Consider the following 27374-nt stretch of genomic DNA (forward strand, 5'->3'; position numbering starts at 1 on the left):
TCTCTTCATTTACTCACATCCTCAACCACCAAAAATTAAATTCTGATGGTTGAGTTTCCCTTTATGTTCTTGAATCTTCTCCAGAAGATGAACCCTAGTTCATCTTCTGTCGTTTTCTCTCTCCTCTTTTACCTCCGTTCTTCCTCTCATTATCTCCAGATCTACTCCTCATCTCACCATTTTCACAAAAAAAAAGAGTCCCCTTCGAGTATGCCTAACCTCGATCCTTTGAAAGATGCGTACCTTGCCACAAATGATAAGGGTGAGGAGAATCTCATCAATCATTTCCTCCGTTGCTTTGAAACTGGGAACCCTTTTCCTCGTGAGTTCTACGAATCTTGTGAGACTGGTGGGTACTGTACGTTGTACACATACAGGGCTTTGGGTCAAGTCCTCAAATCTATTGATGAGGAGGAACGTTTGAAGAAGGAGGAGGGGAAGTTGAAGACGGAGGAGGACCCTGTTCCGATGGTGGTTGAGTCTGGGTCTGCTAATCCTTCTCCTGCAGATCTGGGCTCTGCTGCTCCTTCTCCTGCAGATCTGGCCTCTACTGCTCCTGCTCCTGCAGATCTTGGCGCGGAATCTGCTTTGGGGGTTCCTGTGGCTCCTAAAAAGGCCAGATCTAAGAGGCCAAGGTCCCCCCCCCCAAGGTTAGATCTACGAGGAAGGCGGCGCGTGTTGCTCTAAGAAGGATGCGTGGGCTTCCAGACCATGAGTTCATCATCCTTTCTTCTGATGATGATGAGGATATGGAGGACGCTTCACCTTCTGCTGCCAAGGAGCCTGAAGTCCCTGTGGTCAGATGCTATGTGAAGCGGATGAACCGTTCGGTTCAACCCTCTGAGTGACTGCTTTCGTAAAAATTTCTAACCCTAATCTCTTTAATTTAATTTTACTTGAGTCCCTCATATGTGTTGCTTGGTTGGATATGGAGTTATGCATGTGAATCCTGGTTTGATTTGGTTTTATGCATATGTTTGTTGGTTTTGATTTGGTGATACTTGATTATGTTGTTGGTGGGTGAATTATATGAGTCCTGTTGCCTATATGCTAGTGCTTTGTGATTTCTTTGATGGGTATGTTGGATGAGCATGCTTGTGGCTTAATTGACAGGCTTTGTGAGGCTGGATTCATGTTCATGTTATGTTAAATTGTTATGTTGATGCTGTTTTTGACAGTACTACTTCTGCTGCCTTCATCTGTTTGCCTTGATCTGTATGAGTGTGTACTGTCTAAGTTGGAACAAGGGATTGTGTTTGATGAATGATGAAAGCTTAGGTCAGTTTGCTTTGATTATGTTTTGTTTTGTGGTTTAGTGAGTGTTCTCAATGATCATGCTTTGTAAAGAGCACTGTGTATGGCTTGGTGTTGTAGTTGATGCAATGCTTGAATGAGTCCCCCTTGTTGCTTGTTGGCTTATGAATGTGTAGAGTCCCCCTTTGCCTGTTTCAAATAAGACCCTTGTATGCTTCAAATGATGAAGGGACTCAATTGAATTTCACTTTACACATTTGAGTTGCTCCAACACTCTCTTGTTTGAGATTGTTGTAGAGGGAACAATGTTGTGAAGTGTAGTATTCAACAAAATGTAGGGTCTGAGTCCCCAATGATAGGATTAATGTGTGACAAAATCCATTTAATTCTTGCTATTTTGTGGTCACTTGTGAGAGCTGGTTTGTTGCTGCTTGTATGGGTTCTGAGCCTGCCTTTTTTTTTTTAAATTGTGAAGAGTAACATGAGATATCTTCAATGCTGCTGCATAACTCCTCTCTGTCTGCCTAAGGTGCAGGGGCACTGACTGTAGGAATTCATCAGTAAATTCCCTTGGTTTAGGCCCTGTTCTTCCAATTTTTTTGGACCTGACATCAATCACATCACCTTGTTCCAACTGTTTTTTGATATCCTACAAAACCCTTGTGATTGTTGATTTGTGTACATTGAATTTCTGAGACAATTCTTGCATGTAACCTCTTGGTAAGTTGCCATTGTGCATTTTGAGTAACATTGCATCTACAATCTCCCTCTTCTTATGCAAATCAAGTTGTTTTCTGCTTGTTGGTGCTTGAATGTTGCCTTGAACTTCTGTTTCTTGCTGTCCCTGTTGGTTATTGTCTTGCTGCCCCTGTTCTTGTATTGCTTCATCATCAGATTCATCATACAAGCCTTGATCTTGCATGTCCTCTTCATAATCATAGTACAGCTCTGCTAGTTCTTCTTCTGTTAACAGCTGATCAACATCCAAAAACACCCCTTCTTCATACTCTGCCATGACTTTTACTACACATGAACTTTGTCCAGCTTTAGGTTGATGAAACAGGAGTCCCTGCTGGTATTTTTTTGTGAAGAAGGGGCGTTCCTGGTAGGCTATATGGATGATGGAGGTGCCAAGCCAATGAAGCGTCTGTCTATGTGAAGAAGATGTGCAGCACTAACTTTAGTTAGGGTATTTTTTTGGATAATTAGGGAATTAATGACTGTGATTAGTGCTAACTTTTGGGAAACTTATGGTGTAATTGTAAAAATTTCATGGCTTGTCTTTTGGGAGAAACATTGAATGGTTATGTAATGAATGAGGCTCCTTTTATATGCCTCATAAATGCTCAAACTTAGTTGCTGAAATCTGTTTTTTTTTTTAAATTTTGGTGGGAGTTTTGAATCTCCAAAAAATTCAAATTGTTTGAAATTTTTGTGAGATTTTAAGAGGGAAATCTCTTTCCCTCTTAAAACTGACAGATTTCCCCACTCAAATGCAAGTGGGGGGGTCAGCTTTTCTCTCTCCTCTACTTTAATTAAATCCTCTAAACTTACTCTAATTTTCACCCCTCAAATTTTGCATCGTGAACCGCAAACTCCTCCAAAGTTGCAGATAACATTTAACGGAGGTAGTATATAAGTTTCAGTAAAAGCCATTTTTTTAGCAAATATAAGAAAAAAAAAAGTGTATACAAACTTCCAAATAGTAATTGTAAATTCACAATAAGCAGGAGTTCTCCAGGAACAACATTTTAAATGAGGATTATAATTAAAGTCATGATTAAATATTTTATGTGATCATTCACTCATTTGGTAAATGAGAACAGTAATTAATTAAGGATGTAGTACTTTCGAGCTTTCTCTAGGAGTAGGAAATTAGAAACTTCTTTAATTGACGGTTTTGGCACAACTTGAATAGTTTTACCCCATTTTCCCTATTTCTAGCAAGAGCTATTACTTTTCCCTATTTCTTTCTAAACTAACCCTAGTTTTACCCCTTGGCCCCTCCAAAAATTATTACTCCGTAAAAACCTTATGTATTACGGATTACTTATGTCAAGTAATTAGTACTCTGTAATAATAATAATTTTTGTTAAGCTTTTATAAGATGCGAGAGAAATAATATTAAAAAAAAAAAAAACCAATAAAGAAAAATTCATGTATACATCCATAATCTAGGAAAGTAAATAAATGTTAATTCATAAGAAAAACTAGAGTTTAAAGTTCAAAATAGAAACTTATTACAGAAATACTCACTCCACAATATTTATACTCAGTGCATAACTCGTACCCTGCTAGGTCATTTGAAGCCCTAGAATTATCGGGTATTTCAATAAAATTTAATTATTTTGTTTTAAATTAGAAGATTCCACATTACCACATCCATCCAAATTTGGTTTTGTCAATAATCTTTTAGTAAAAAAATTGTTTCAAAAAGAATATATAATTGTTTGGTTATGAATTAGTGTTTATTTTAGCATATGCTAATCGCATATGTTCTATTCCTACCTTATTTCGCTTTACATTGACACCTCCTTATATCATGTTCTTATAAAGAAAAAGGAAAAAGGCAAAGAGTAAAAATTAAATTAAAGAAGAAAAATTATAAAGCATGTTGCGACATGTAACGTTTATGCTGTTAAAGTAAGGTTAGAGTTTTCATTAGCTGTCTAATAAATTATATTTTCCTTAACGTCACTTTGTTAGAATTTAGGACAATCTTTCGTAATTCGGAGGAGCCTAGTTTATTGGCATTTATTACTTATTAGGTCATTTTTTCTGGTATATATCAATGTATGTATAAGTACATATAACCAAAACATTTTTACTTTATAAATTTTAAAATCTACATTTTAATTGATAGATATCTAATTATTTCTAAAATATCACGTGTCATACTGTGTTGTCCATACTGAATAAGATTATCGACTAGATTGTAAGGTTGAGAAAGCTCTCTCTCATCCTGTTACCATATTAATTGATTTTAAAACGGATTTTTATTAAACTTCAAAATGGATAATTTTCCTTGATGGATACAATTCAAGCCCATATTACACAAAGTTACTCGTAAATGGCAAAATTACTATTGGCCTTAATTTCAGCCTTTCACTTTCCAAATTTCTTATTCGAGCAGAAGTAAGAGGAGGTTTCCCCATGTGGAAGGAGCTAGAGGTTTGGACGTTTGGTGCATGGTTAAGAAATAATTAAATGTTTACCCTAAATATAAAATTAATAGTGTGTTTACTCAATTATTCATGACTACGTACGAGAATGTGAGAAAAGGATCGAACAAAATAGAGATGGATAGCATAATAGTGACAAATAAAATACTCCTAAAGACTTGATTACACTCCACTTAAGGTATTGATTTTTTTTGTTTTTTTTTTCCCCTCTTTTCTAAAGTGTCCAATGATATAAACTCTTGAGGTGTACAAGGTACAAATAGTTTTTAGTGTACCAATTACACTAAAGGTGTGCTACATATGAGTTATATTATTATGTACGAGTAACTTATTTTATATGATTTTTCTAAACATAAGTTCTAAAGTTCTAATAAGTACAATCACAATTATAGTTATGAGTATGATGATTTTGTAATGAAAAGATTATGGCTCACTCATCAATTAGGGAGAAATCTAGGGTTAGGGATTAAATTATAAGCTCTTGATACCATGTGAATAATAAAAGAAAGGCTCACCCAAATAGGGAGTCCCGACACTCATATATATAAAATATATAATAATTAATAGAGAGTAATGTTATACAATTACATAAATGACCTTAGGGTTACACAATTAGATTTTGATATCACTTAATTTCTTAAATATTATTTTAATGATTTAATGAGCTTCCCGTGAGTAGACTTTGGATTAGTATATTTACTATATTAGTCATCCTATAGACTAATGGACCTATTCTCGAATGCTCAGTAGTTGATATTGCTTCACAATAATAATAAAAAAAAAAAACGTTTTACTATTGTAAAGTAGAAAGAGTGGAAAGGGCGGCTTATATACCTAATCTGTCGAACAATAGTTGCAAGTTTTTGGTTGATGGAAATATATGTATAGTTTTGGTTTCATTGAGTGTTTGAATTTAATCTTTATCCTAAGGTCAAGCTTGGAATATTGCTTAAAATACATGAGATTTTGCCTTTTCTTGCAAAAACAAGGTACAAAATTTTCCTAACAAATTAATTAAAAATCCAAATAATATTTTGTTAAAACCTAGGCAAATTATAAATTTAAAAGTAAAAGTAATATTTTCTTTACAACATACTTCTTCCGTGCCTATTTGTTGGTTTTCTTTGGCATGTTTTCATGAAAGAAAAATGGTCAAAAGCATAACCAACAAAAAAGAATGGATAAATTAGAACTTTAACAAGTGTCCCTTGTGTCAATCTTATTAGTACCATATATACGATAATACGAATAGATAGATTCAATATGTTAAAAAAATTCAATAGAAAAAATTACAAATCAAATTATGAGCCATCCTAATTCAAAATTAGTCAAATCAAGGATTGTACTTTTTTTAATTTTTATACACAATTAGCTCATCACTTAACTTTTAAATTTAGATATAAAAAGAAGGAAAATGATAAACATAACCCTTAGGATTATGTAAAAGAAGCTAAAAAAGTAAATATTGAGATTAAGTTAACATAAATTACACCGATTTAGGCGTGACTTTGTCATGAATTTCCAACTTATTTCCATTTTAGTAAGTATATTTAATGCTTATACATAGACCTAAGGGCTACATATATCATTACCCTAAATTAATACAACTTATTACTCCGTATTATCTAATCCCAATTCAAATTAGCACATCTTAACAAAGTTGCCTTAACGTTGACATTTAGGGTCTGTTCATTTCAGCTTAATTTCAGTTCAGTTCACTTCAACTCCTGAAATCTTTCTCTCATAAAATATTCATTTCAGCTCTATTCATTTCAGCTCCTAATTTTCTTCTTTCATAAAATATTCATTTCAGCTTAATTGTATAAATATGAACAGGTCCTTAAACTAGAATACACTAAAAAAAAAAGGAAATATGATCGGCTATAATAAGATTCCAAAAAAAAAAAAAAAACTTAATTATGATTTATATGAGGCGGTGCTTGAATGAGCAAAACAACATAATTTTTATTTTTTTTTGACAAGCATTTTTTAAAATCTAATCTAATATATATGTAAAGGGGAGTTTTTTCCCGAGTTTTTAGAGAGCCACGTAGGATTTAATTTTTTTAGCGCGCCATGTCAGATTATAAATTTTAGTTGTATCCAATCAAATAAGAGATTTTTATTTTCTTTTAAAATTAAATAATTCAAATGCCACGTAAGAAAAATTGGCGAATGAGATTTTTAAATTTAAACTACTTAAATATAAAATATTATCTTTTAATATTAGGAATTTTATCTAAATATGTAATAAATTTTAACACATAAATAAAAAAATATATTTTAAATAATTCAAACAAATCATGCATCACACCGGTTTCATCTAATTTAATTAATTACGAAGTATAGTTTTACAAAATTAAGATAATAAATGGACAAAAAGTGGATACAATTGGCTCTCTCCCAATAAAATAAAATAAAAAAAAAGCATAAAAAGCTCACATATCTAGAGTTACAAACATACAACTTGTAACTTGAAATACAACACACAACACACAACACACAACACACAACACACAACACCACCCTTTTCTCTCTCCTCAATTTTCATTTGGTTGGGTGTTGTTTTTGGTGTGTGAGCACCAAAACCGCCTTTCCCGTTGCATTCTATATTACGCCTCTCGTTTTTTTGTTCATCTCAACTCAATTCTTTCAACCTATAAAAATTAACCAAATTTGTCAAATCAAAAAACGCCAGAATTTTCTCTCTCTTCTTCATCCTTTTTTTAACAGAGACAAGTTTTCGTCTTTGTTTTATTTTACAACTATTTTATTTTTCCTGGTAATTTTTCACTTTTAACCTTTTCAATTTCTTTTAAAATTCCTACATTTTCTTCCTAAAGAACCCCCATTTGCTTGTTTTCTCTGTTAAATCTGGAAATTTCTGGTAAATCTTGGTGTACCCATTACATAAGAATTCTTGTCTGTGTTCTTGAGCTTCGGGAAAATAAATTATAAATTCAAAAATTTTAAAAAAATATCTCTAGTTTCCCATCAAGGTATTGTCTTTTTTTTTTTTTTTTTTTTTTTTTTGTAATTTAAATGCCATTTCATTTTATTATTATGGGATTTGTTTGTTACTGTTCTTCATTATTTTCCAATTTATGGGTGGTATTGATTTTTTATTTTATTTTTGTTTATAATAATGTTGTTGAATCGTATCTTTTGGCTTGATTTAACATGTTAAACAGTTGTTTCGTTGAGATTTCTGGTGATTTGTTATTTGTATAAATTGTTGCTGTTAGCTTTATACTCTAATTATTTGTTAGTTATACCTAACATTTTATTGTTATTATTCAACTATCATTTTGTGGAGGTTCAATTTTGGGTTTCAATGTTTAAAAGTTTGCAGCTTTTTCAAGGAATTACATGTGGTTTTCAGTTTAATGTGGGATAATTGAAGATTTGAATATGTCCACCTGATATATTTTGGGTATTTGGGTTTGTTTAATCTGAGATTAGCTTTTATTATTTTTGTTGGTTTTGTTTGTACAATCTTCATATTTGGAAAATTTAAATTCTAAGTTTTGCCTGATTATTAATCTCACTACATAATTATATGCATTTGTTAATTGTTATTGTAAATGCTATATACTTGTATGCTGCAAAGAGGATTCCTTGGCACTTTAGTGATTTAATGTTAGCTGTCATAGTTGTTGCTGCTGTTGGTTGCTTATTGAGCATTGTGGTAGCTAAAAAAACCGAAAACTCGACCGGGATCATTGATTTTGATTTCGTTTTTGTTACATTTGTTTAAGGATTTCAAGAGTATGGTGGAGTTGTCTTGAGAGCTGTTGCAGCTTTGCAGAGCTTTTGAAGTTCATGTAATTTGCAGTGTTTAGTACTCCGTATTTTTGTGGTTTAATTAATGTATTTAGGCTAATCCTGTTCAAAATTTAATATTGTTGGTGCTATGTGTTTGTGGTTGCTGGAATGTTTTCTGTTTGTAGGTGAAATGAAATCAATGTGAGACTGTTTTCTGCGCAGGGCACTTTTATCCCAAAACTATGGATGGAAGGGATACATGGGTTAGCCATTATCACTATGGTTCTGTGTTAAACCCTGTCAAATTCGATTCCTTTTCCGAGGTTGATGATGATGAGGTAAACAAAGACATAGTGTCTGTAGACTCGATTCTTCCAGACGACTTGTTGGAGAGAATTTTGGCCTATCTACCTGTTGCCAGCATTTTTAGAGCTGGTTGTGTTTGCAAGAGATGGAACGATATAGTGACTTCGAAACGTTTTTTGTGGAATTTTTCTGTCCATGTTCTATCACATAAGCCTTGGTATTTCATGTTTATCAGCACTGATGAATCTTTTGGGTATTCTTATGATCCTGGCCTTAAAAAGTGGTATGGCATTGACCTGCCTTACTTTGTTACCTCTAATTGGTTCGTTGCTTCCTCTTTCGGCCTTGTTTGCTTCATGAACAATGATAGCAGAAGTGAGCTCCATGTTTACAACCCCATCACCAAATGCAGCAAGAGGCTCATGGAGCCTCCAGGCATTAAATTCTCTGATTATACTGCCCTCACAATATCCGTTGATAGGACATCTCACAACTACAATGTCTCGATTGTGAAATCGAAACAAGTACCAGACAACTTCTACCAATGGGATCTCTCCATTCATATCTATAGCTCTGAAACAATGATGTGGGTGTCTCCACTCACGGAAGTTTTAAACGGGTGGAGAGCTGGTGATGAGTGCGTGATTTGTGACGGTGTTCTCTACTTCTTGCTCTACTCTACTGGTGGTGGAATGCCTGATAAACGCCATGGCTTGATCAAGTACAATCTCTCAAGCCGCTCTCCCCGTGGCTTGTTGATGAGGAATTTTATCCCAGCCCCTTGCCCTTTAACGTGTGGCCGATTGATGAACCTCAAGGAGAAGTTGGTGATGGTTGGAGGGATCGGGAAACAGGATCGTTCTGACATAATCAAAGGGATAGGGATTTGGGTCTTAAACGGAAACGAATGGCAAGATGTTGCTCGGATGCCACACAAGTATTTTCAAGGTTTTGGAGAGTTCGATGATGTATTCGCTAGTAGCGGAACTGATGATCTGATATACATCCAGAGCTTTGGTGCACCAGCCTTGCTTTTGTTTGACATGAACCTAAGGCAATGGAAATGGTCACAGAAATGTCCTGTTACAAAGAGGTTCCCTCTTCAGCTTTTCAATGGTTTTTGCTTTGAACCTAGGCTTGAAGTTTCTCCTTAATGTTGGGGAACTTTAGTTATTTGCTTTTACTACTAGTATCTCTCAACCCCACCAAAAAAAACCTGTTTTTCATTTGTCATTTGGTTATGATAACATCTATATTTCAGAACAGTGCATAACAAAGCATACCAGCTGGAAAAATGGCTGCATCCCAAAAAAAAAAAAAAAAAAAAAAAACCCATTTATTTACTTTTAAATCTTTTTGCAATCAACAGCTGAGCTCAAGTACAAGTTCTGATCACCTAGGGATTGAAAATTCAACTAGGGAGTAAAAATTTTCACTTTTTCCTTTTATTAATTATGTCCTTTTGCGTTTGTGCCATAAGTATAACAACAAATTGGTTGTTTTTATACAGTGCAGCAGACAAAATTGTCCTAGCTTTTTTTTTTTTTTTTTCATTAATGAAGAAGACATTATTTTTTGAGTAATATAGTATGAAATACTATGTTTGTTATGTACAAAAATTTATGATTATCTAGGTTGTCCTTTTATGTTTTGGTTGGTTGTGAGCAAGTATTTGAGTTGATTTTACTGGTAATAGTAGAAAATATGTTTGTCTAGAGGGAAAAAGGTGGTGATATTTGTAGCTAATGCTTAGCTAGTTTCAGCAATGTTTGGAAGGCCTAAATCCAAGATTTTGAAAGGTGGTGCAACTGCCTTGAGATGGGTTTTTGGGGATTGAGGTTTCTTTATTTTTTTGGTGGTTTTGTCTTTCCTAGGTAGGGGAAAGGGACTATAAAGTCAATATAATGGAATGGCCCTCCATGCCTATCTAGTTTTTACTTCCAATTCTTAGCATCAATTATTATGTCTTTGAATAAAGTTCATATACAACTATGCATACAACATAGTTGTTGGCTGAATTATTCTCTCCGAATACTACTATTACTTCGTCCATTTGGGTTTAGGGCCCGTTTGGTAATTAGCTGGTTTTATTAGTTGTTTGTAAAAAATGCCGGGTAAAATTAGCTAGTAATTTGTAGCAGTTTGTTATTTGAACATGTGAAATGACATACAAATAACCTCTAAATAGGGGGTAGTATGGATGTAAAGTTGTCACTTGGTTAAAATTTCACAACCATCTAACCTAAAATACTCCATTTTCCCCATTGTTTAGAGCACAACAAACTTGTTGATCCAACTCCTAACCAAACGATCGAAATAGTAAATTTATGCAGTGAACACTCTAAATTGGCCAAATCAGCACATTTTGATTCAAATACTCTTTACCAAACAAAGCCTTGTATGAACATTGTTTGTTCTAGTTATACAATCAACGTGACAATCAAAGTCGGATTGAAGTAATATGCCGTATGAATTACAACAGTATTGTATCGAAATTGTAGAACGACAAATGTCAATCTACAACCACTTTAGCCTTTCAATGATCTTAACCAACGAAGTTATAAAACTAACCTAATATCAATATAAATTCATAACAATAAATATATAGATGACTATAGTATATACTTCTTCAATTGAATCCTCACTTTGTTGGAATATTTGAAAGTTGATGGTACAAGTGTACAACCTTTTTCTTCTTTATTAATTGTTTTTTGGGTAATGTTTGATTAGTGTAATTAGGACTAGGACCACAAACACCCTATAGTAGTGGGGAGATTGGGAATGCAGGACATTGCACTTTTCCACTTTAATTTCTATTAACATATTCATGTCAGCTGGGAGATGTCTATACCTTAAGGCATGTGCCCTCCTTTAAATTATTTGTTAAACTAATTTTTCAAATATCCTAAAAATATCAAACCAGTAAAAGTACTAGTTCTAATGTTGTGGCCTTTAAATTGTAGGGTAGTGTCCCAAATATGCAAGCTGAGGTGTTTTCTGGCAATGTTAAGTTGCTATTTAGGGTTAATATTGCCTCCCCTACAATCATCTAAGGCTGCTATACATTTTGCCTTTTGTTATTAAGGCCCTGTGGTCCTTTTAATCATGTGAATGTCTGTCTTTTATAAATAGTACCTAGGTTTTTTAGGCAACTATCAATAGTTATCACCCTTTGGTTATGTCATGCTCGGTTTGCTATATATGCAACTGCGGTCCTCGCGGATTTAGAAATTTTTAAATGGAAATCTAAATTATTGAGTTCTTGTATGTTCTTTTCAGCTTAATTTCAGTTTAGTTCAGTTCAGTTCAATTCCAATCAGTTCAGTTAAGCTCTTAATTTCCTTCTCTCATAAACAATTCATTTCAGCTCTATTCAATTCAGCTCCAATCAATTCAGTTTAGTTCAGTTCAGCTCAGTTCAGTAAATCAGAACGGCCCAACTTGACAATTGACCCAACTTAACAATTTTTCTACATATAAAACATTGCTCGATAAATGGTTTTTTTTGTTGGCTATTTCATTGAATTTTGACTCATAGCTTTTTATTATGGTCCGATAGTCAATGTATGTGTTTTTTAATTAGCTTTTTTACTTGGCTAAAAGGCAATAAGATAAGCTTTTTTGTACAATATATATGAAACAACTACGAGTAGCAGTTAACCTAACTTTACTGTTAGAGACATAAGATATCGAAAAATATATTTGTCTTTTACAAAACACATATAACCAGCATGAAAAATTGAAACAAACAAAAACTAGTCAAACCAGTTAAGACTCAAGGGATGCAAAACAAGGCCTAAATTTAGGTGGATCATGTAAAATCATATTTTATTTTAAAAAGTCCAAACCTAAAAAGTACCTTTTCCCTCTTTTTATAGTTTGTTCCTAGATGGGGCATATATTAAGAAATTTGAAAGAGAAAGAGATAGAAAATTATTTTTTTTCACCTATGGGTAGATTGCAGAAGTTAAATTCAAGTTACCCAATTTTCACCTTTCACCCCAAATTAATACTTCCTCCATTTTTTTTATTATTGCATTATAGGGGTTGGGTACAAATATTTTGGTAGTGGAAAAAAGTAAGAGAGAGAAAGTTTAAAATACAAAATTGCCCATGTGACATATTGATAAACTAAAAAGTAAGTGTGAAAAAGCAAGGGTATGTAGGGTATTTGTAGTGTGAACACAAATAATTTTTTCCTAAAGAGAAAATGGAGCAATATTTGTGAAACTTCCTAAAAAGGCAAGTGGTGCAATAATAAAAGAACAGAGGAAGTACAAATTTTTACCTACACCTCATGGAAGGGAACACTACCTGCACACCCCCCCACACGCATTTTTCGAGCGTGTCCTGCTCCCTCCCCTTCTCAATTATGAATTTCCGGAAAAAATTTATAATATGTTCATTTCTGTATTAGTACATGATCATTTTTGTTTCACTAGATGTTCATTTTTATAACTAGGAGTTTTTTTTGTTCAAATTAATATATTTTTCTGAATTATATTTTTAAAATTTTCTATATATAAGTATGAGAGCAATTAAATTCATTTACTATAAGGATAATTGGGTTCAAATCATTTTTATTATAAGAAGTATTGCATCATCAAACGTTCATTTATATTATTCATGTTTCAACAGATGTTCATTTTTGTATCATCAAATGTTCATTTCAAGAGTTATGTGTAAGAAGTATAGTAAGATGTATGCAAAAACATACGTCTTAGAATTCTATTTATTTAAATAAAACGTAGTTAAAAAATAATTTTCAATATAAATTTAATTTAATTTTGTTTCATAAACATGAAAGTGAACCATTAAATCCTAATGTACATATGTGTCCTGTTAAATGGACATTCTCTATTACATTTGATATGTAGAATCCTTCTACTTGTTGTACGTTTATACCCTTTAATTTATATATAGCCTTATGATGTTTGTGTGCTTTTCTTGATAGACATCTTTTCTCAATATGTACATCGTCGTTTTCACCTTTCTTATTTGGCTAATTTGTGTAGTGAAAGATTAATTTTTGTAAAAAATAGTTATTTGCAAAATCAAACACTATAAACAAAACTGGATAATTGAATGAACATTTACAAATACAAATATGAACACGTTGTTGGAAATGAACATAGTTCAATATGATAATGAACAACTATTAAAATCTAATTGAACATCTTTCAATATGAAAATCAACAAGTGTTATTAGTCAAATAAACATTTTTCAATACGATGACGAATAAATTAAATTTAAATTGAACAATATTCAATATTGGTAATGAACAAGCACTAAAGTTTAAATCAAGCAAACAATTTTTGATGTGATAAATTACCAGTATTATATAAAATTAATGAACATCTTTCAATATATAGGAGAATGAACAAGTATTAAATTTCAAATGAACATATATGTTATTTAACGTAAAGTGAATAATGAACATGTAACAAATTTAAGTGAACATATGCTTATATGAAATGTGAATGCAATAATATTTTAAGATCATAATTACTAGAGCTATTAAAAAAAAATTGTCTTAAAAGTTAGTAATTCTAATTTGAATATTTATCCTTCTAAAATGAACATGAAATCAAACTAAAATGAACATTTATGATAAATTAAATTACAAACCAATATTCACCGAAGAACATTATAATTAGAAAAATAATAATATTAATTGATAATTGATGTTTGAATTCCATAAATTAAATTGACAATTTGTCTATAAATTCGTAATTATTATTTAAATGATATTTCTTCTACAAATGAGCATGAATTCTATTTGAATTGTACATTTACAATAGTTTAAATTTACTTGCCAAAATTCACTAAATTATAGTTTTAATTAATAAAATAAGTAATATTAATTGATAATTGATGCTTCAATTCACTAATAATAAATGATAATGTGTCTTTAAAATTAGTACTTGTAATATAATTTGAAACATTAATCCTTCTACAAATGAACATGAAGTTCATCTAAAATGAATATTTACTATAGATTTAATTTATTAGCCGAAATTCACGGAACACTAGTTTAATTCACAAACAGGTAATTTTAAATTGGGAATTGATTTTCATTTCCAGCTATCCAGTATTCTAACATAATAAATACTTATGTATCGTCAGATTCCCTGTTTTTGGTCTCTGAAATACTTTTCTCTGAAATACTCTTCTCAATTCAAAATAATATCATGACAATGCTTTTAAATGAGAATGATTATGTAGTTATTTCAAAATGAAAATTTATTATCATAAAAAACATTCAATCTATATAAGCTTCTCTAGTCTCTTAATAATATCTTGAATATGCATCTACTAGTGGATGTGCAAGACTTTGATATGAACATCAATTTTTGCCATTGTGTTTAGATAAAATTCAATAAATTTGCACATCGAATTAACTCAAAATGAACATTAGCTAATTTCTAAATGAACATCATATTTTATGCGGTTTAAATTCAAGTTGAAGAATTACGTAAAAATTGTATAGAGTGAAGAAAAATATTTTTTATAAACCATATGTTATGCTTAAAATAATAATATAAAAAAACTAATGCCATCCATTTATTGAATAAATCATAATATAACTGTACCATAACATTTTAGTTTCACTCCCTCCAAAAGAATTTGACAACAACCCTCCATTTTCTCTCTTCTCTAAGTATTGTAGCTTGAAATGTAAGAATGCTTAAAGAGATCATAAATAATAAAAAAAACAAACACCAAAATGTAATTAAAATAAACTAAAAAAAAAAAACTAAAAGTAAAAATGAGAAACAATGGGATGTTCTATGACAACAGAAGACCTTAACCACCCTCTGTCTATGCTAATTTTCTCTTATATTAAACGTTATTCTTGATTATTGTAGAGAATTCCAGTTTTTTTTAGCAAATTTTGATGACAGAGAAGATAAATAGAGATTTCTGTTATTAGGAGAGAGAAAGTGACGTATCTATTTTTCATTTTTTGTTTCTGACTTTAGTTTATGTAGTGCGTAGTTACTAGAAGTATGGTTTAATTTAGCAAGGGTGTGAATATTAATCTGAGTGTGTCGTTTTACGGGGGGTGTAGGGAGTAGTAGCTGCTGTAGGGTGTAGGTATGAATAACTAAAATTGAAAATATTAAAAAATTCCAAAATTTTATGGGCCTGACTATATCAGAAGTTCTAACATTAGCATCCAAATCTAGATCTTGCAAATGTTGCAATAATTATATTAATATTCAAGTACTAGTAATATTACACAAAGACGTTGGGGTTTCTTTTAGACCACAAAATCATGGGTTTAAGTGGTCATGTTAGCCTGTTTAGAGTAGATTCTCCTTGTTTGATTTGGTAGAATTAGCTAGTTTAGTCAACTAGCATAATTAGCATTTTTTACAAATGTTTGATGTTAGTCCTACAAATCAAATGTTGGTACCCGAATATCTAAAATCACAATCAATTCTGCTACAAAGCCTAGAATTCTCTAATCCCTTTACTTAAACTTCCAAATTAGGAAAAAAAAAATCTTGCAATTAAAAAAAAAAAAAAAAAAAGGGAAAGCAACCTCAAATCAAGTCATAAAGGGAAAGAGGAAAAGAAATAGAGATTTTAAATATCAATCAAAAAAGTTACTCATCCGTCACTATATTCATTTGTTGAAAGCTGGTTAAAACAAAATGACATTGATCTTATATAATGAATTATAAAAGAAAAATAATATATTAACTTTTGAGATCTTGTTAGTTTCATCTAAATATATATTTTCAAAATTTTAACTTTTTTTTTTTTCCTTTTTATATGATTGAAGATATTCATGGTCAATATATACAAGAAAAACTATGTAAAAGCAAAGTGAGTCAAATTTTTCGTAACAACGGGAGTATAAGCTTAACGAATGAAGCACACATACAATCACAAGGAAAAATAATCATAAAATGTAGTTAATAAATATTGCATATAGGAAATTAAAGGGCATAGAAGTAGAATAAGTTAAGCGTACAAATAGAAATTAAAATAACGAATGGTAACTCAAAAACCATTAGTCCGTACATCCTAGTGTTTTATCATCACTAAAAAAAATAGCATACGTATTCCATGCATTAGCCAAGTACAATTTAGTGGAATTATTATAAACCTAATTTGATGTTAGATTGGATTATTTATAGAATTTATTATATACACCTTGGTGTACCATCTATCCATAGGTATTTTGTTCTCATTTTGATGATTGTTTTTCATTTATTCATCAAATGAAAAGCAAAACTAACCTTGGATAGTTAGGTGTACGGTACACCCGGGAGTATATAATAGTCTCTCAATTATTTAAGAAAACTCCCTCGAAAATGTGTTTCCCCTTGGTACAAATGGGCAGTTCAATGTAAAATTCCTCAATGGCTCAATCCTCCCCTAAAAAATTGCAAAACACAGCATTAGGTAATATGTTCAGTACCAAACGCGTCACCTAGGTTGGAAATAGATTGATTATTAACTACCATAACAGACACTGCCGTGTTTGATTATTCCACAATATTAACGCCATCATTCCTAGACAAACAAATAAACAAAAATAAAAATACAAATAAAAATAAAAATCCTTTTGATTTTATGAGAAACCCCCATCAAACAAATCATTAATCTTCTCAATCAGAAAATAATAATTCTGAATTTTGTTTTTCTATATTAATTAATTTTCTGAATTTCAGAATTGGGGAGGAAGTAAAAAAACAAAGAATTTGTTGATGAATCGCTAGATTTCGCTTTATCTCTCTCTTCATTGGTTGTTTGGGCAAATTAGGTAAGCTAATTTTTGTTAATTAATTGTGTATTTGGTAATGTTTAAGATCTAGGATGATCTGAATGAATTGACAATCATGTCTATGAGTAATCATTTTTGTAGCTACTTTTGGATATAAATTTTTTTGCTGACATTCTCAAGTAACGAATTTGTTTGAATTTGTCCTCTTTGAATTGTTATTTTAAAGTTGGGGTTATAGTTGAATTGACAATTATGTGAATCTCGTGGTGTTATATTATTGTATTCTTCATATTTGCGTTACATATTGGTTTATAATGATCGAGTATTAGATCTTAACCCACGAAAAAATAAAAAGTGAAACAAGATTTGACTTTTTGAGTTACAAGTTCTTTTGATGAAGCCTCTCACATACTCAAGTTAGTAATTCATTTATTGTGTATAGACAAGTTGTACAATTGGATAGCCACTGTCACCTTTACCTATTAGCCTTATTGTATACCAGTATAGATTAGTCGGTAGAACACTTGGGTTTTTGGGCCATGTATAAGTTTTATATGTCATCTATTAGGCCCAATTACCTTTGTCCAGGGGATGTAGTAGTCCATACCTAGTCAAGTAAGGCCACTTGATATTTGGGTTATACTTCATACGAAGTATAAATGTTATAGTTTGCAAATCTATACGAGTGAGTAGTTTCCAATAATGCAACTTGGTATGTTATTACTCCTTTTACTCCGTAGTTTTTAGGGCTGATTGATGCCTTGGATTACTAGTCTTATTACATGTATAATTGCTCTTAAAACATAAGATTCATGAATGAATTATATGGGGGAACTTGTTCAAACTGCAAGTTATTCGTTTCAATTCTGATTTCTGATCCTTAGATTTCAGAACCCAATGGCTCGTACTACCTTTGATCATGTCTAAGAAGTATTATTGACTTTTAGTACTATACGTTGAGGATTAGGAAGGAGGCTAAGCGTTAGTTTATTGCCATATAACGTTGCTAGTACTTGTAACAAGTTAATTAATGTGATATTCAAGCTTAGGAAACAGCTTTCATTTTCAATTGCAGGTGTATGGCCTTGCTTAGGAAACAGCTTTCGTTTTCATCTTCAAGCTTCAAATCTTCAAGAACTACGAACATACATTACCCTTTAAACTCAAGTCATCCGCCTGGTACAATCTCTGAATTTGTTTGGAAAGATTACAGCCCTGTCCTTTTCAGGTTCTTGATTTTAAACTTTTTTCTTACAATATTATTACTAGTGTTGGAAGTTCTTGATATAAAACAAGAGTGTTGGGAAAAATAAGAGAGAGAGAGAAAAAAATAAATGAAAGGGGAAAAGTCCCACATTGATTGGGGAGGAAGGTTTTTCCTTGTTTTTATAATGTAGTGCTTTAGCACTACTTAGTTGAGTGAGTTGGAGGTGTGTGTTACTCCACACACACGCGAGCGCGCGCGCCGGGCCGGGTTCGGGCTTGGGGAATGCGATGCGCGGGCGTGGGTCCTTGTTATTTTCTTTGTTAAACAGAATATTCCTTTTTGTCTGTTGGGTTTATTCTTTTCTGACTGTTGTGAGAATTAATCAGCCATTAATTCCTTGATTGTAGCTGACTGATTAATTCCTTGTTTCTTGCCTCGGTTGTTGACTGACCAGATTAATCTGGTCGTTTTCTTGGCCAGATTCTTCCCACATTTCATGCTTTCCGTTTTTCCTCTTTACCCTATAAATATTCAGTCTTCTCTCTTCTCTAAACTTATCTAAACACATGTTCTTTCTGTTATGTTTTCTGGGCAAGTATTCTGAGTTCCAGTCGGGTTTGTGAGTGCACATAAACTCCGGCGCCGTGCTTATCCTGGAGGGCGACCGCAATTGTCTACTGCACCGGGAGGTAGCGCGGAATCGTCTTTTAGGTCAGTGGTTCTCCACGACGCGGCTATTGTCAGTTTGGTTCACGCATCAAGAGATAAGTTATTTCTGTTTTATTGCTTTTTAGTATAACAATCTAAAAGACGAATATGGCTTCCAAATTCCTTGTTCCTGATATGTCTAAACTAGAACCTCTTGATGGAAAGAATTATAAACGTTGGGCTGTTAGGATGCATTTTTATTTGGAGCAGATTGATGTTGCATATGTTCTTGATGATATTGTTGAACCTGTTGATAAAGATGATATGTCTGAATCTGAGATTAAGTTTTCTAAGGATGATAGAACTTGTAAGGGCATGTTGTTGCATTATATGTCGAATAGTCTGTTGGATATTTATATGGGTTTTTATCATGCTAAGGATATTTGGGATGCTTTAGAGAAAAAATATGGAACTGATGATGCTGGTACTAAACGTTATTGTGTTAGTAAGTGGTTAAGTTTTCAAGTTGTTGATGATAAGCCTATTATTGATCAGATTCATGCTTATGAGAGTATTTGTATTAATATGGCTGCTGAAGGTCTGTCTATTTGTGATACTACCCTTGCTATTGTTCTTATTGAGAAACTCCCTCCCTCTTGGAAGGATTTTCGTAACCAAGTCATGCACAAAAAGAAAGACCTAACCTTAGAGGAACTTGCTGCCCACCTCAAAATTGAGGAGGAAAACCGTATCAAAGACAAAACCCCTTCTGTTTTTCCTTCCTCTTCTTCTGCCAAAGCCAACCTTGTTGAACCCAAATCAAACAACCAGTCCAAAGCCAAAAACAGTAACCTTAAGCCTAATGGGAAAATTCAGAAGTACAAGTTTAAGGGAATCTGTTATGAGTGTGGTTTGACTGGTCACAGGGCTAGAGATTGCAGGGTCAAGAAGAAGAATGGGCAAAGTCAAGCAAATCTTATTGAGGATTCTGACGTTATTGTTGCTGTTGTTTTAGAAGCTAACTTTACAGGTAATGCTGCTGAGTGGATTGTTGACACTGGAGCTACCAGGCACATCTGCGCCAACAAGGACATGTTCACTACCTATGACAAGGTTGAAGGTGAAAATGTCTTCATGGGCAACTCAGCTTCTGCTTCTATCCAAGGCAAAGGGAAGATCGTTCTCGCTCTCACTTCTGGAAAATTGCTTACTCTCACTAATGTTTTGCATGTTCCAGAAATGCGCAGGAATTTAATTTCTGGCAGTTTGCTCATGAAAGCTGGACTGAAGCTCTCCTTTGATTCTGATAGATTAGTTCTTACGCAATGGGGAATTTGTGGGGAAGGGCTTTTGTAATGGGGGGCTTTTTACTCTTGATGTTAAAATTGACACTATGAATAAGAATGCTAGTACTTCTTCTGCTTATATTGCTGAGTCTATTGATTTATGGCATGCTAGATTAGGTCACGTTAATTTTGATTCTGTTAAAAGGCTTAAACACTTAAATTTGATTCCAAGTTTTTCTAAAACTGATTTTTCGAAATGTCAAGTTTGTGTTGAAGCCAAATTTACTAAGAAGCCATTTAAATCAGTAGATAGACAGACTGAAGTACTAGAACTTGTTCATAGTGACTTAGTTGATTTTAATAATCACGAAAGTAGAGGGGGTAAAAAGTATTATATTACTTTTGTTGATGATTGTTCACGTTTTTGTATGGTTTATCTTCTCAGGTCTAAGGACGAAGCTGAGGAAATGTTCCTCAAATATAAAGCTGAGGTAGAAAACCAGTTGGACAAAAAGATCAAGAGGGTTAGGAGTGACAGGGGTGGGGAGTACAGCCCTGACACTCTTAAGGCATTTTGTGAGCAACTTGGCATTGTTCATGAGACGACGGCTCCCTATTCACCCGAACAAAACGGTGGTCATATCATTGAAGCAAGAGATGCTGAGTTCTTTGAGAACATTTTTCCTTTGAAAATGTCTCCTTCTAATGATAGTGAATTGCATGCTAGTAGTTCTGTTAGTTTACCTATTGCTAATGCTCCTATTACTAACGATGATTCTGTTTTGGAGCCAAGGAGAAGCAAAAGGGCAAGAAAGGAAAATAGTTTTGGTCCTGATTTTATTACTTCTTATTTATCTGAATCTTCCTTAATTGATGATGATTTTGTGCATATTTTTGTTTTGGAAGATGATCCAAGAACCTATGATGAGGCAATGAGGTCAGTTGATGCTGTATTTTGGAAAGAAGCAATTGATAGTGAATTACAATCAATTCTCAATAATAACACTTGGGAATTGGTTGAACTTCCTAGAGGTTGTAAGCCCATTACTTGTAAATGGATCTTTCGGAAAAAATTAAAGGCCGATGGATCCATAGACAAGTATAAGGCAAGGATAGTGGTAAGGGGTTTTACTCAAAAGTTTGGCATTGATTATTTTGATACTTACTCCCCTGTTACTAAAATTGCAACCATTAGGACTTTAATTGCTCTTGCTTGCATTTTTGGTCTTGTTGTTCATCAAATGGATGTCAAAACTGCATTTTTGAATGGTGACTTGGATGAGGAGATTTACATGGTCCAACCTGAAGGGTTCGTTGTTCCAGGACAAGAGGAGAAGGTTTGTAAGTTAGTCAAGTCATTGTATGGGCTTAAACAAGCTCCAAAGCAATGGCATGACAAATTCGATAAGACTATGATTGGTAATGGTTTTCATGTTAATGAAGGTGACTCTTGTGTTTATTTTAAGCATGATAGTCATGGATGTGTAATTATTTGTCTTTATGTGGATGATATGTTGATTTTTGGGACTAACTTGGATCGTGTAAATGAGACAAAACAGTTTTTGAGTTCGAATTTTGAAATGAAAGACATGGGTGAGGCAGATGTGATTTTGGGAGTAAAAATCGAGAGGACTCCAAATGGCATCTGTCTTAATCAGTCACACTATGTTGAAAAACTTCTTAAAAAGTTTGACTCATTTAATGTCGATCCAGTTAAGACTCCCTATGACCCAAATTTCCACTTAAAGAAAAATAATGGTAATCCAGTTAATCAGTCTGAATATGCTAGAATTATTGGTAGTGTTATGTTTCTTATGAACTACACTAGACCTGACATTGCTTATTCTGTTAGTAGGTTGAGCAGGTACACTCATAATCCAAGCAGTGATCATTGGATTGCTCTAAGGAGGTTGCTTAGGTACCTTAAGGGTACTATGGATTGGGGTTTGCACTACTCCAAATTTCCTGGAGTTTTGGAGGGTTTTTGTGATGCCAACTGGGTATCCGATAATGATGAAGTTAACTCCACTAGTGGCTATGTCTTCACCCTTGGGGGTGGAGCCGTATCCTGGAAATCTTGTAAGCAATCTTGTACTGCTATGTCTACTATGGAATCTGAGTTTATTGCTCTTGAATTGGCAGGACATGAGGCAGAATGGTTGAGGAACATGCTTGCAGATATTCCACTGTGGGGGAAGCCAGCTCCTTCAGTTGCACTTCATTGTGATTCGCAAGCTGCTATTGCTGTTGCACTCAACCATGCCTATAATGGGAAGAAGAGACACATCCGTCTGAGGCATAAAGCCGTCAGAAATTTGTTGTCTGAAGGGGTGATATCACTGGACTATGTTAAGTCCGAAAAGAACATTGCGGATCCGTTAACTAAAGGCCTATGTAAAAAACTAGTTTTGGAAACATCGGAAGAGATGGGGCTAAAGCCCGTTGTATGAATTGTGAAATAATGAACTCCTACTCACTATGAGTTCAAAGGGGAACGTTATGTAATAATTCGGAAGCACATTTTTATTTTATTTGTCCATCTCTAGATGTTTGTTTTGTGCTTAGCTACATATGAGAAGGAGGTTGAGCATACGGCTCTTAATGAACCCATATCCATATTTTTGGAGGTGTGTTGTAGCTCACACTTGATGGAGTTCACCTACTTAGGTGTGGAAGTGTGGCCGCTTCCTATGAGTATTTCGTGGGCTTATACTCTAGAGCACCTATGAGCATCCAGGCTGGACGTATGACCAGTATAATGCGTCATCTTTATTCGCGGAATTTCAGAATATTATACATGTTCAATTGTGTGGCTCAAAGTGACGGGTCCCTAACTCCCTATTGAGTTCAAGACGAAGGTCACTTGTTAGGTGAGGGATCATAGCTTGATGTCCACTATGTGTTAATTCAAGTCGCGAGACATTAACACTTATGCAATTGTTTTGTTTTGCCCAGAATTCATTTTTCCTTTCTTTCTTTTTCATATCTTCGAACCTGTGGGGGATTGTTGGAAGTTCTTGATATAAAACAAGAGTGTTGGGAAAAATAAGAGAGAGAGAGAGAAAAATAAATGAAAGGGGAAAAGTCCCACATTGATTGGGGAGGAAGGTTTTTCCTTGTTTTTATAATGTAGTGCTTTAGCACTACTTAGTTGAGTGAGTTGGAGGTGTGTGTTACTCCACACACACGCGCGCGCGCGCCGAGCCGGGTCGGGTCGGGCTCGGGCCTCGGGACTTGGGGAATGCGATGCGCGGGCGTGGGTCCTTGTTATCTTTTTGGAGAAATTTTATTTCCCTTTTCTTTGTTAAACAGAATATTCCTTGTTTCTTGCCTCGGTTGTTGACTGACCAGATTAATCTGGTCGTTTTCTTGGCCAGATTCTTCCCACCTTTCATGCTTTCCGTTTTTCCTCTTCACCCTATAAATATTCGGTGGTTTTCTTAGCCAAAACACACAACACAATCAGTCTTCTCTCTTCTCTAAACTTATCTAAACACATGTTCTTTCTGTTCTGTTTTCTGGGCAAGTATTCTGAGTTCCAGTCGGGTTTGTGAGTGCACATAAACTCCGGCGCCGTGCTTATCCTGGAGGGCGACCGCAATTGTCTACTGCACCGGGAGGTAGCGCGGAATCGTCTTTTAGGTCAGTGGTTCTCCACGACGCGGCTATTGTCAGTTTGGTTCACGCATCAAGAGATAAGTTATTTCTGTTTTATTGCTTATTAGTATAACAACTAGCTGCATCCTCTATGTGATATGTTCTGCCATATTATAAGCGCGATTTGTTTGTCTACAAACTCTCTTACAGAAATATACAAGAGTATGGAGATGTTAATTACGATGATTACATGATATCAGTGTGCAACCATGAAAATCTCTTGGAATTGACAGTGCGCAGCTCTGGTAAGCCGTTCCAAGTATCTCATGATGACCGATTTGTCATAAAAACTTTGCGCAAATCTGAAGCTAAGGTAAAATTTTCAACAATTATTTATCTATCATTATTGAAATATAACAGAACCATGTAACAATGTTTGAGCCCTTTGAAAAATGTATATTAATCTATTATCTTGTAGGTTCTCTTAGAGATGCTTCCAAGCTTCTACGATCACATTCAGAAGTACGGAAACTCCCTCTTAGCCAAGTACTATGGCCTTCATGCTACAAGACCTGGTAGCGGAGGTACAAAGGTAAAGATTACTTCGTGTACATATGAAGAGATGAAATTTAGGCCTTAGCTTGCTTGCTCTGCATATTATGTCATGTGAGACCTTAGATAAAAGTGTAGGATACACGTTGTCGTCATAATTAAACTCCCTTGATCTCAATGCAGATATATTTTGTTGTAATGGAGAACCTGTTACGAACAGAAATGCAAATACACAAACGATATGATCTCAAAGGCTCATCACAAGGAAGAAGTGCCACTAAAAATGGAACTCAACCCATATTAGCCTTAAAAGACCCTGAATTTGATTTCTGCTTTTACCTCGATTCTTCAACTCAGAGTCAGATCTTAGAGTGAGCTTCCTAATCATAAGTATTTGTTTCGACGAACAAAAAAACATAGAGCAGCTGTAGAAACGGAAGATCAGCACTAAAATGACTTTGGTTTTGTGTTTATAGGCAGATTAAGCTAGACTGTAAATATTTGGAGGAGCAAGGAATCATGGATTATAGTTTGTTGCTTGGTATACATGTGGAACAAACACGTCGAGGTATGTACATGCTTATCAAGTCATACACTTCCAATTTTTTAATTACTCATCGTATAATATTTATGGAATAATCAATAATCTTAATATCTGCCAAAAACTAATCGGAAGATTATTTGGAACAGAGAAAGTAGTAAATAGGCAATGTACTTAACCTTTGTTCTAGTGATACACGTTCAATTTCTTAGGATGATATTACGCATCTTTTCTTGTGCTAAAAGTTGTTTATTTCAAGCAAAATTTTGCTTAATGATGGGAAAAATGATTGATTGAGTCTATAATAATTTCATGCAAGCAGGTTCAGCTAAAGGGCGTCCGTGTCATGATCCATCACAAGTACAAAACGGAATGGACCGTACTCAATCTGAGATTGTGGAACCATATCACAGTCGAGACCCTACTTTTTCACACTTCTTCACAACAGCTTCTGCAACAGAAGCTAATAGGTTGGTTTTACTCCCAACATGGTGCATATTTTGGACTAACCCAACTCGTTTAACTAAATGGGTCAATCGTGTAGGCTTTTTTCAAAACTAACTACTTAGAAGACTTTCACGTGTCTAATATATGCTGTGATAACGTATTACAGGCCTAATGTTACAAGATTTGGAGCAAAAATTCAAGCACGAGCAGTTAAAGTGCCTCAATGTGAACCCAAGGAAAGCAACCACAGTTCCTCAAAATTACAAGACTCCAAGAATGTCTACTTGTTTCTAGGAATAATTGACTTCTTACAAGATTACAACGTGATGAAACGACTCGAGCATGCTTACAAGTCGTTGCAGTATGATTCCAAGACAATCTCATCTGTGAATCCTAATTTTTATGCAACTCGGTTTCAGGATTTCCTCTCCAAAGTATTCCTCGTGGAAGAATCGAGTAGCCCTCAATCCGAAAGGCTAGTAATACAGAAAGCCACGAGTTTGCAGTCTTAACAAATTGCTTAAATATGGTTTAGACATTTCTAGATGAGAGTTTTGTTACACAAGCACATGCTTGTACGAGTATATATATTAGAATGTCTTTTTTTTTTTTTTTTCTCTACCTTGGTTATACGCAAATTGGAGTTACTTGATCGGTCAAGGATTACTCGGTTGGTTAAGAGTTACCTGATCGATCAAGAGCTATCTAATCAGTACTTTAATGTGTATTAGCTTACCACACGGTATGATTGACTACATAAAAAAAGGAATTACGGTAATGCTCTTTCGGGTACGCACAACATGAACATCATGCAGTTTATAGTGGAAAGGATGGGTGCACAAATATATGGGCTACGTATAATTTATTTGTGGGCCCCGCTTCTCCTCTCAACGGTAAGAGATGCCAACGGTCCATAATGCCAGCCTGCCTAACTTACTGTAAGTATATGGGTTTTCATTTTGTGGGCCCATAGTACTACTTATGCTATCATACATACTGTAATATTAGTGAAGAGAAGTGATTCACAATTTAATGTGAGTCTACTGAAAAAACAAGACAAGGCAACCACTAAAATGAGAGACACTACTAGTTCCAAATGCAAGTTTAAATACATGGAAAACTCTTGACGAGGTGGGTGATCGATTAAGACATTATATTGGCCACTCAAGAAGAAGAAAAAAAATCCGTATAGTTTCGTAAGGGTCCAATTAGTTGGTTTGTTAGTTTGGCAAGTGTCAAATAGTTGAAACAAGAACTTTAACATAAACTAATACAAAGTATATAAACTTACTTTGCTACATATAGGAAGTGTTAATCATTATAAAACATCTATATTGTATTTACTATTAATCAGACAGTACATGCATGCTAGATTAATAAATCTAGTAATACATTTTTAGTAATATAATCGTAGGCATGCGTAATGGCACGTGTATAGTAATGAGTATAATTACATTCACCAAAATATCCGTACAAGTACAAGCTAGGAGATAGTTTAGAGGAACGAAATAAAGATGGAGGATCGATGTTAGCATGCATTAGGTCATCCTATAGAGTAAGCACTAGACATTCTCTAATATCAAGAGCTATATCAATATTAATCTATTGTTACGAGTATTTATGTGAGCCTAACTTAGTTATCAAAATAATTTCATAATCTTAATGTTTGTTCTTTATAGGAAACTGCAAAAGAGTACTATAAACCCATCAACATATTAAACAAGTTTTGGACCACAAACATTCATCTTGTAGTATACTTTGTAGACGTTGTAGTATATATTTATGGAGTCCAAAGTGTTGTCTTTTCTGACATTAAAATGTGGTGAAATTAATTGTTTTTTCCCCTGA

The 27374-nt window shown here is 33.8% G+C and overlaps 2 protein-coding genes across 5 annotated transcripts; both read left to right on the forward strand.

Annotated features, from left to right (window-relative positions):
* The first annotated feature begins 6806 nt into the window (after window positions 1–6806).
* Window positions 6807–10078, forward strand: LOC145585764 (F-box/kelch-repeat protein At3g61590-like). Of its 4 annotated transcripts, none has more exons than XM_081642477.1 (3): window positions 6807–7435; window positions 8195–8260; window positions 8387–10078. In XM_081642477.1, exon 3 carries the CDS (start codon window positions 8444–8446, stop codon window positions 9659–9661), a length of 1218 nt encoding a protein of 405 aa, XP_081498603.1. In that variant the 5' UTR covers window positions 6807–7435; window positions 8195–8260; window positions 8387–8443; the 3' UTR covers window positions 9662–10078. The 4 variants fall into 4 exon arrangements, with proteins under 4 accessions (XP_081498603.1, XP_081498606.1, XP_081498605.1 ...); XM_081642480.1 differs by having other exon boundaries at window positions 8424–10078; XM_081642479.1 differs by lacking the exon at window positions 8195–8260.
* An 8249-nt stretch (window positions 10079–18327) lies between these two features.
* Window positions 18328–26038, forward strand: LOC145584475 (phosphatidylinositol 4-phosphate 5-kinase 10-like). Its single transcript, XM_081641311.1, has 7 exons — window positions 18328–18476; window positions 24197–24359; window positions 24465–24578; window positions 24722–24909; window positions 25015–25106; window positions 25402–25549; window positions 25693–26038. Exons 1-7 carry the CDS (start codon window positions 18328–18330, stop codon window positions 26036–26038), a joined length of 1200 nt encoding a protein of 399 aa, XP_081497437.1.
* The last annotated feature ends 1336 nt before the right edge of the window (window positions 26039–27374 follow it).

The sequence above is a fragment of the Chenopodium album genome, chromosome 16 (assembly GCF_948465745.1).
Source record: "Chenopodium album chromosome 16, dcCheAlbu1.1, whole genome shotgun sequence".
NCBI classification, from domain to species: Eukaryota; Viridiplantae; Streptophyta; class Magnoliopsida; order Caryophyllales; family Amaranthaceae; genus Chenopodium; species Chenopodium album.

Excerpts from the sequence above, each read along its gene's own strand:
- LOC145585764 (XM_081642477.1), top strand. The coding sequence starts at position 8,444 with ATGGATGGAAGGGATACATGGGTTAGCCATTATCACTATGGTTCTGTG.
- LOC145584475 (XM_081641311.1), top strand. The coding sequence starts at position 18,328 with ATGGCCTTGCTTAGGAAACAGCTTTCGTTTTCATCTTCAAGCTTCAAA. Across the intron at positions 24,910-25,014 it reads ACTCAGAGTCAGATCTTAGA|GCAGATTAAGCTAGACTGTA; the intron begins GTGAGCTTCCTA and ends TTGTGTTTATAG. Across the intron at positions 25,550-25,692 it reads TCTGCAACAGAAGCTAATAG|GCCTAATGTTACAAGATTTG; the intron begins GTTGGTTTTACT and ends AACGTATTACAG.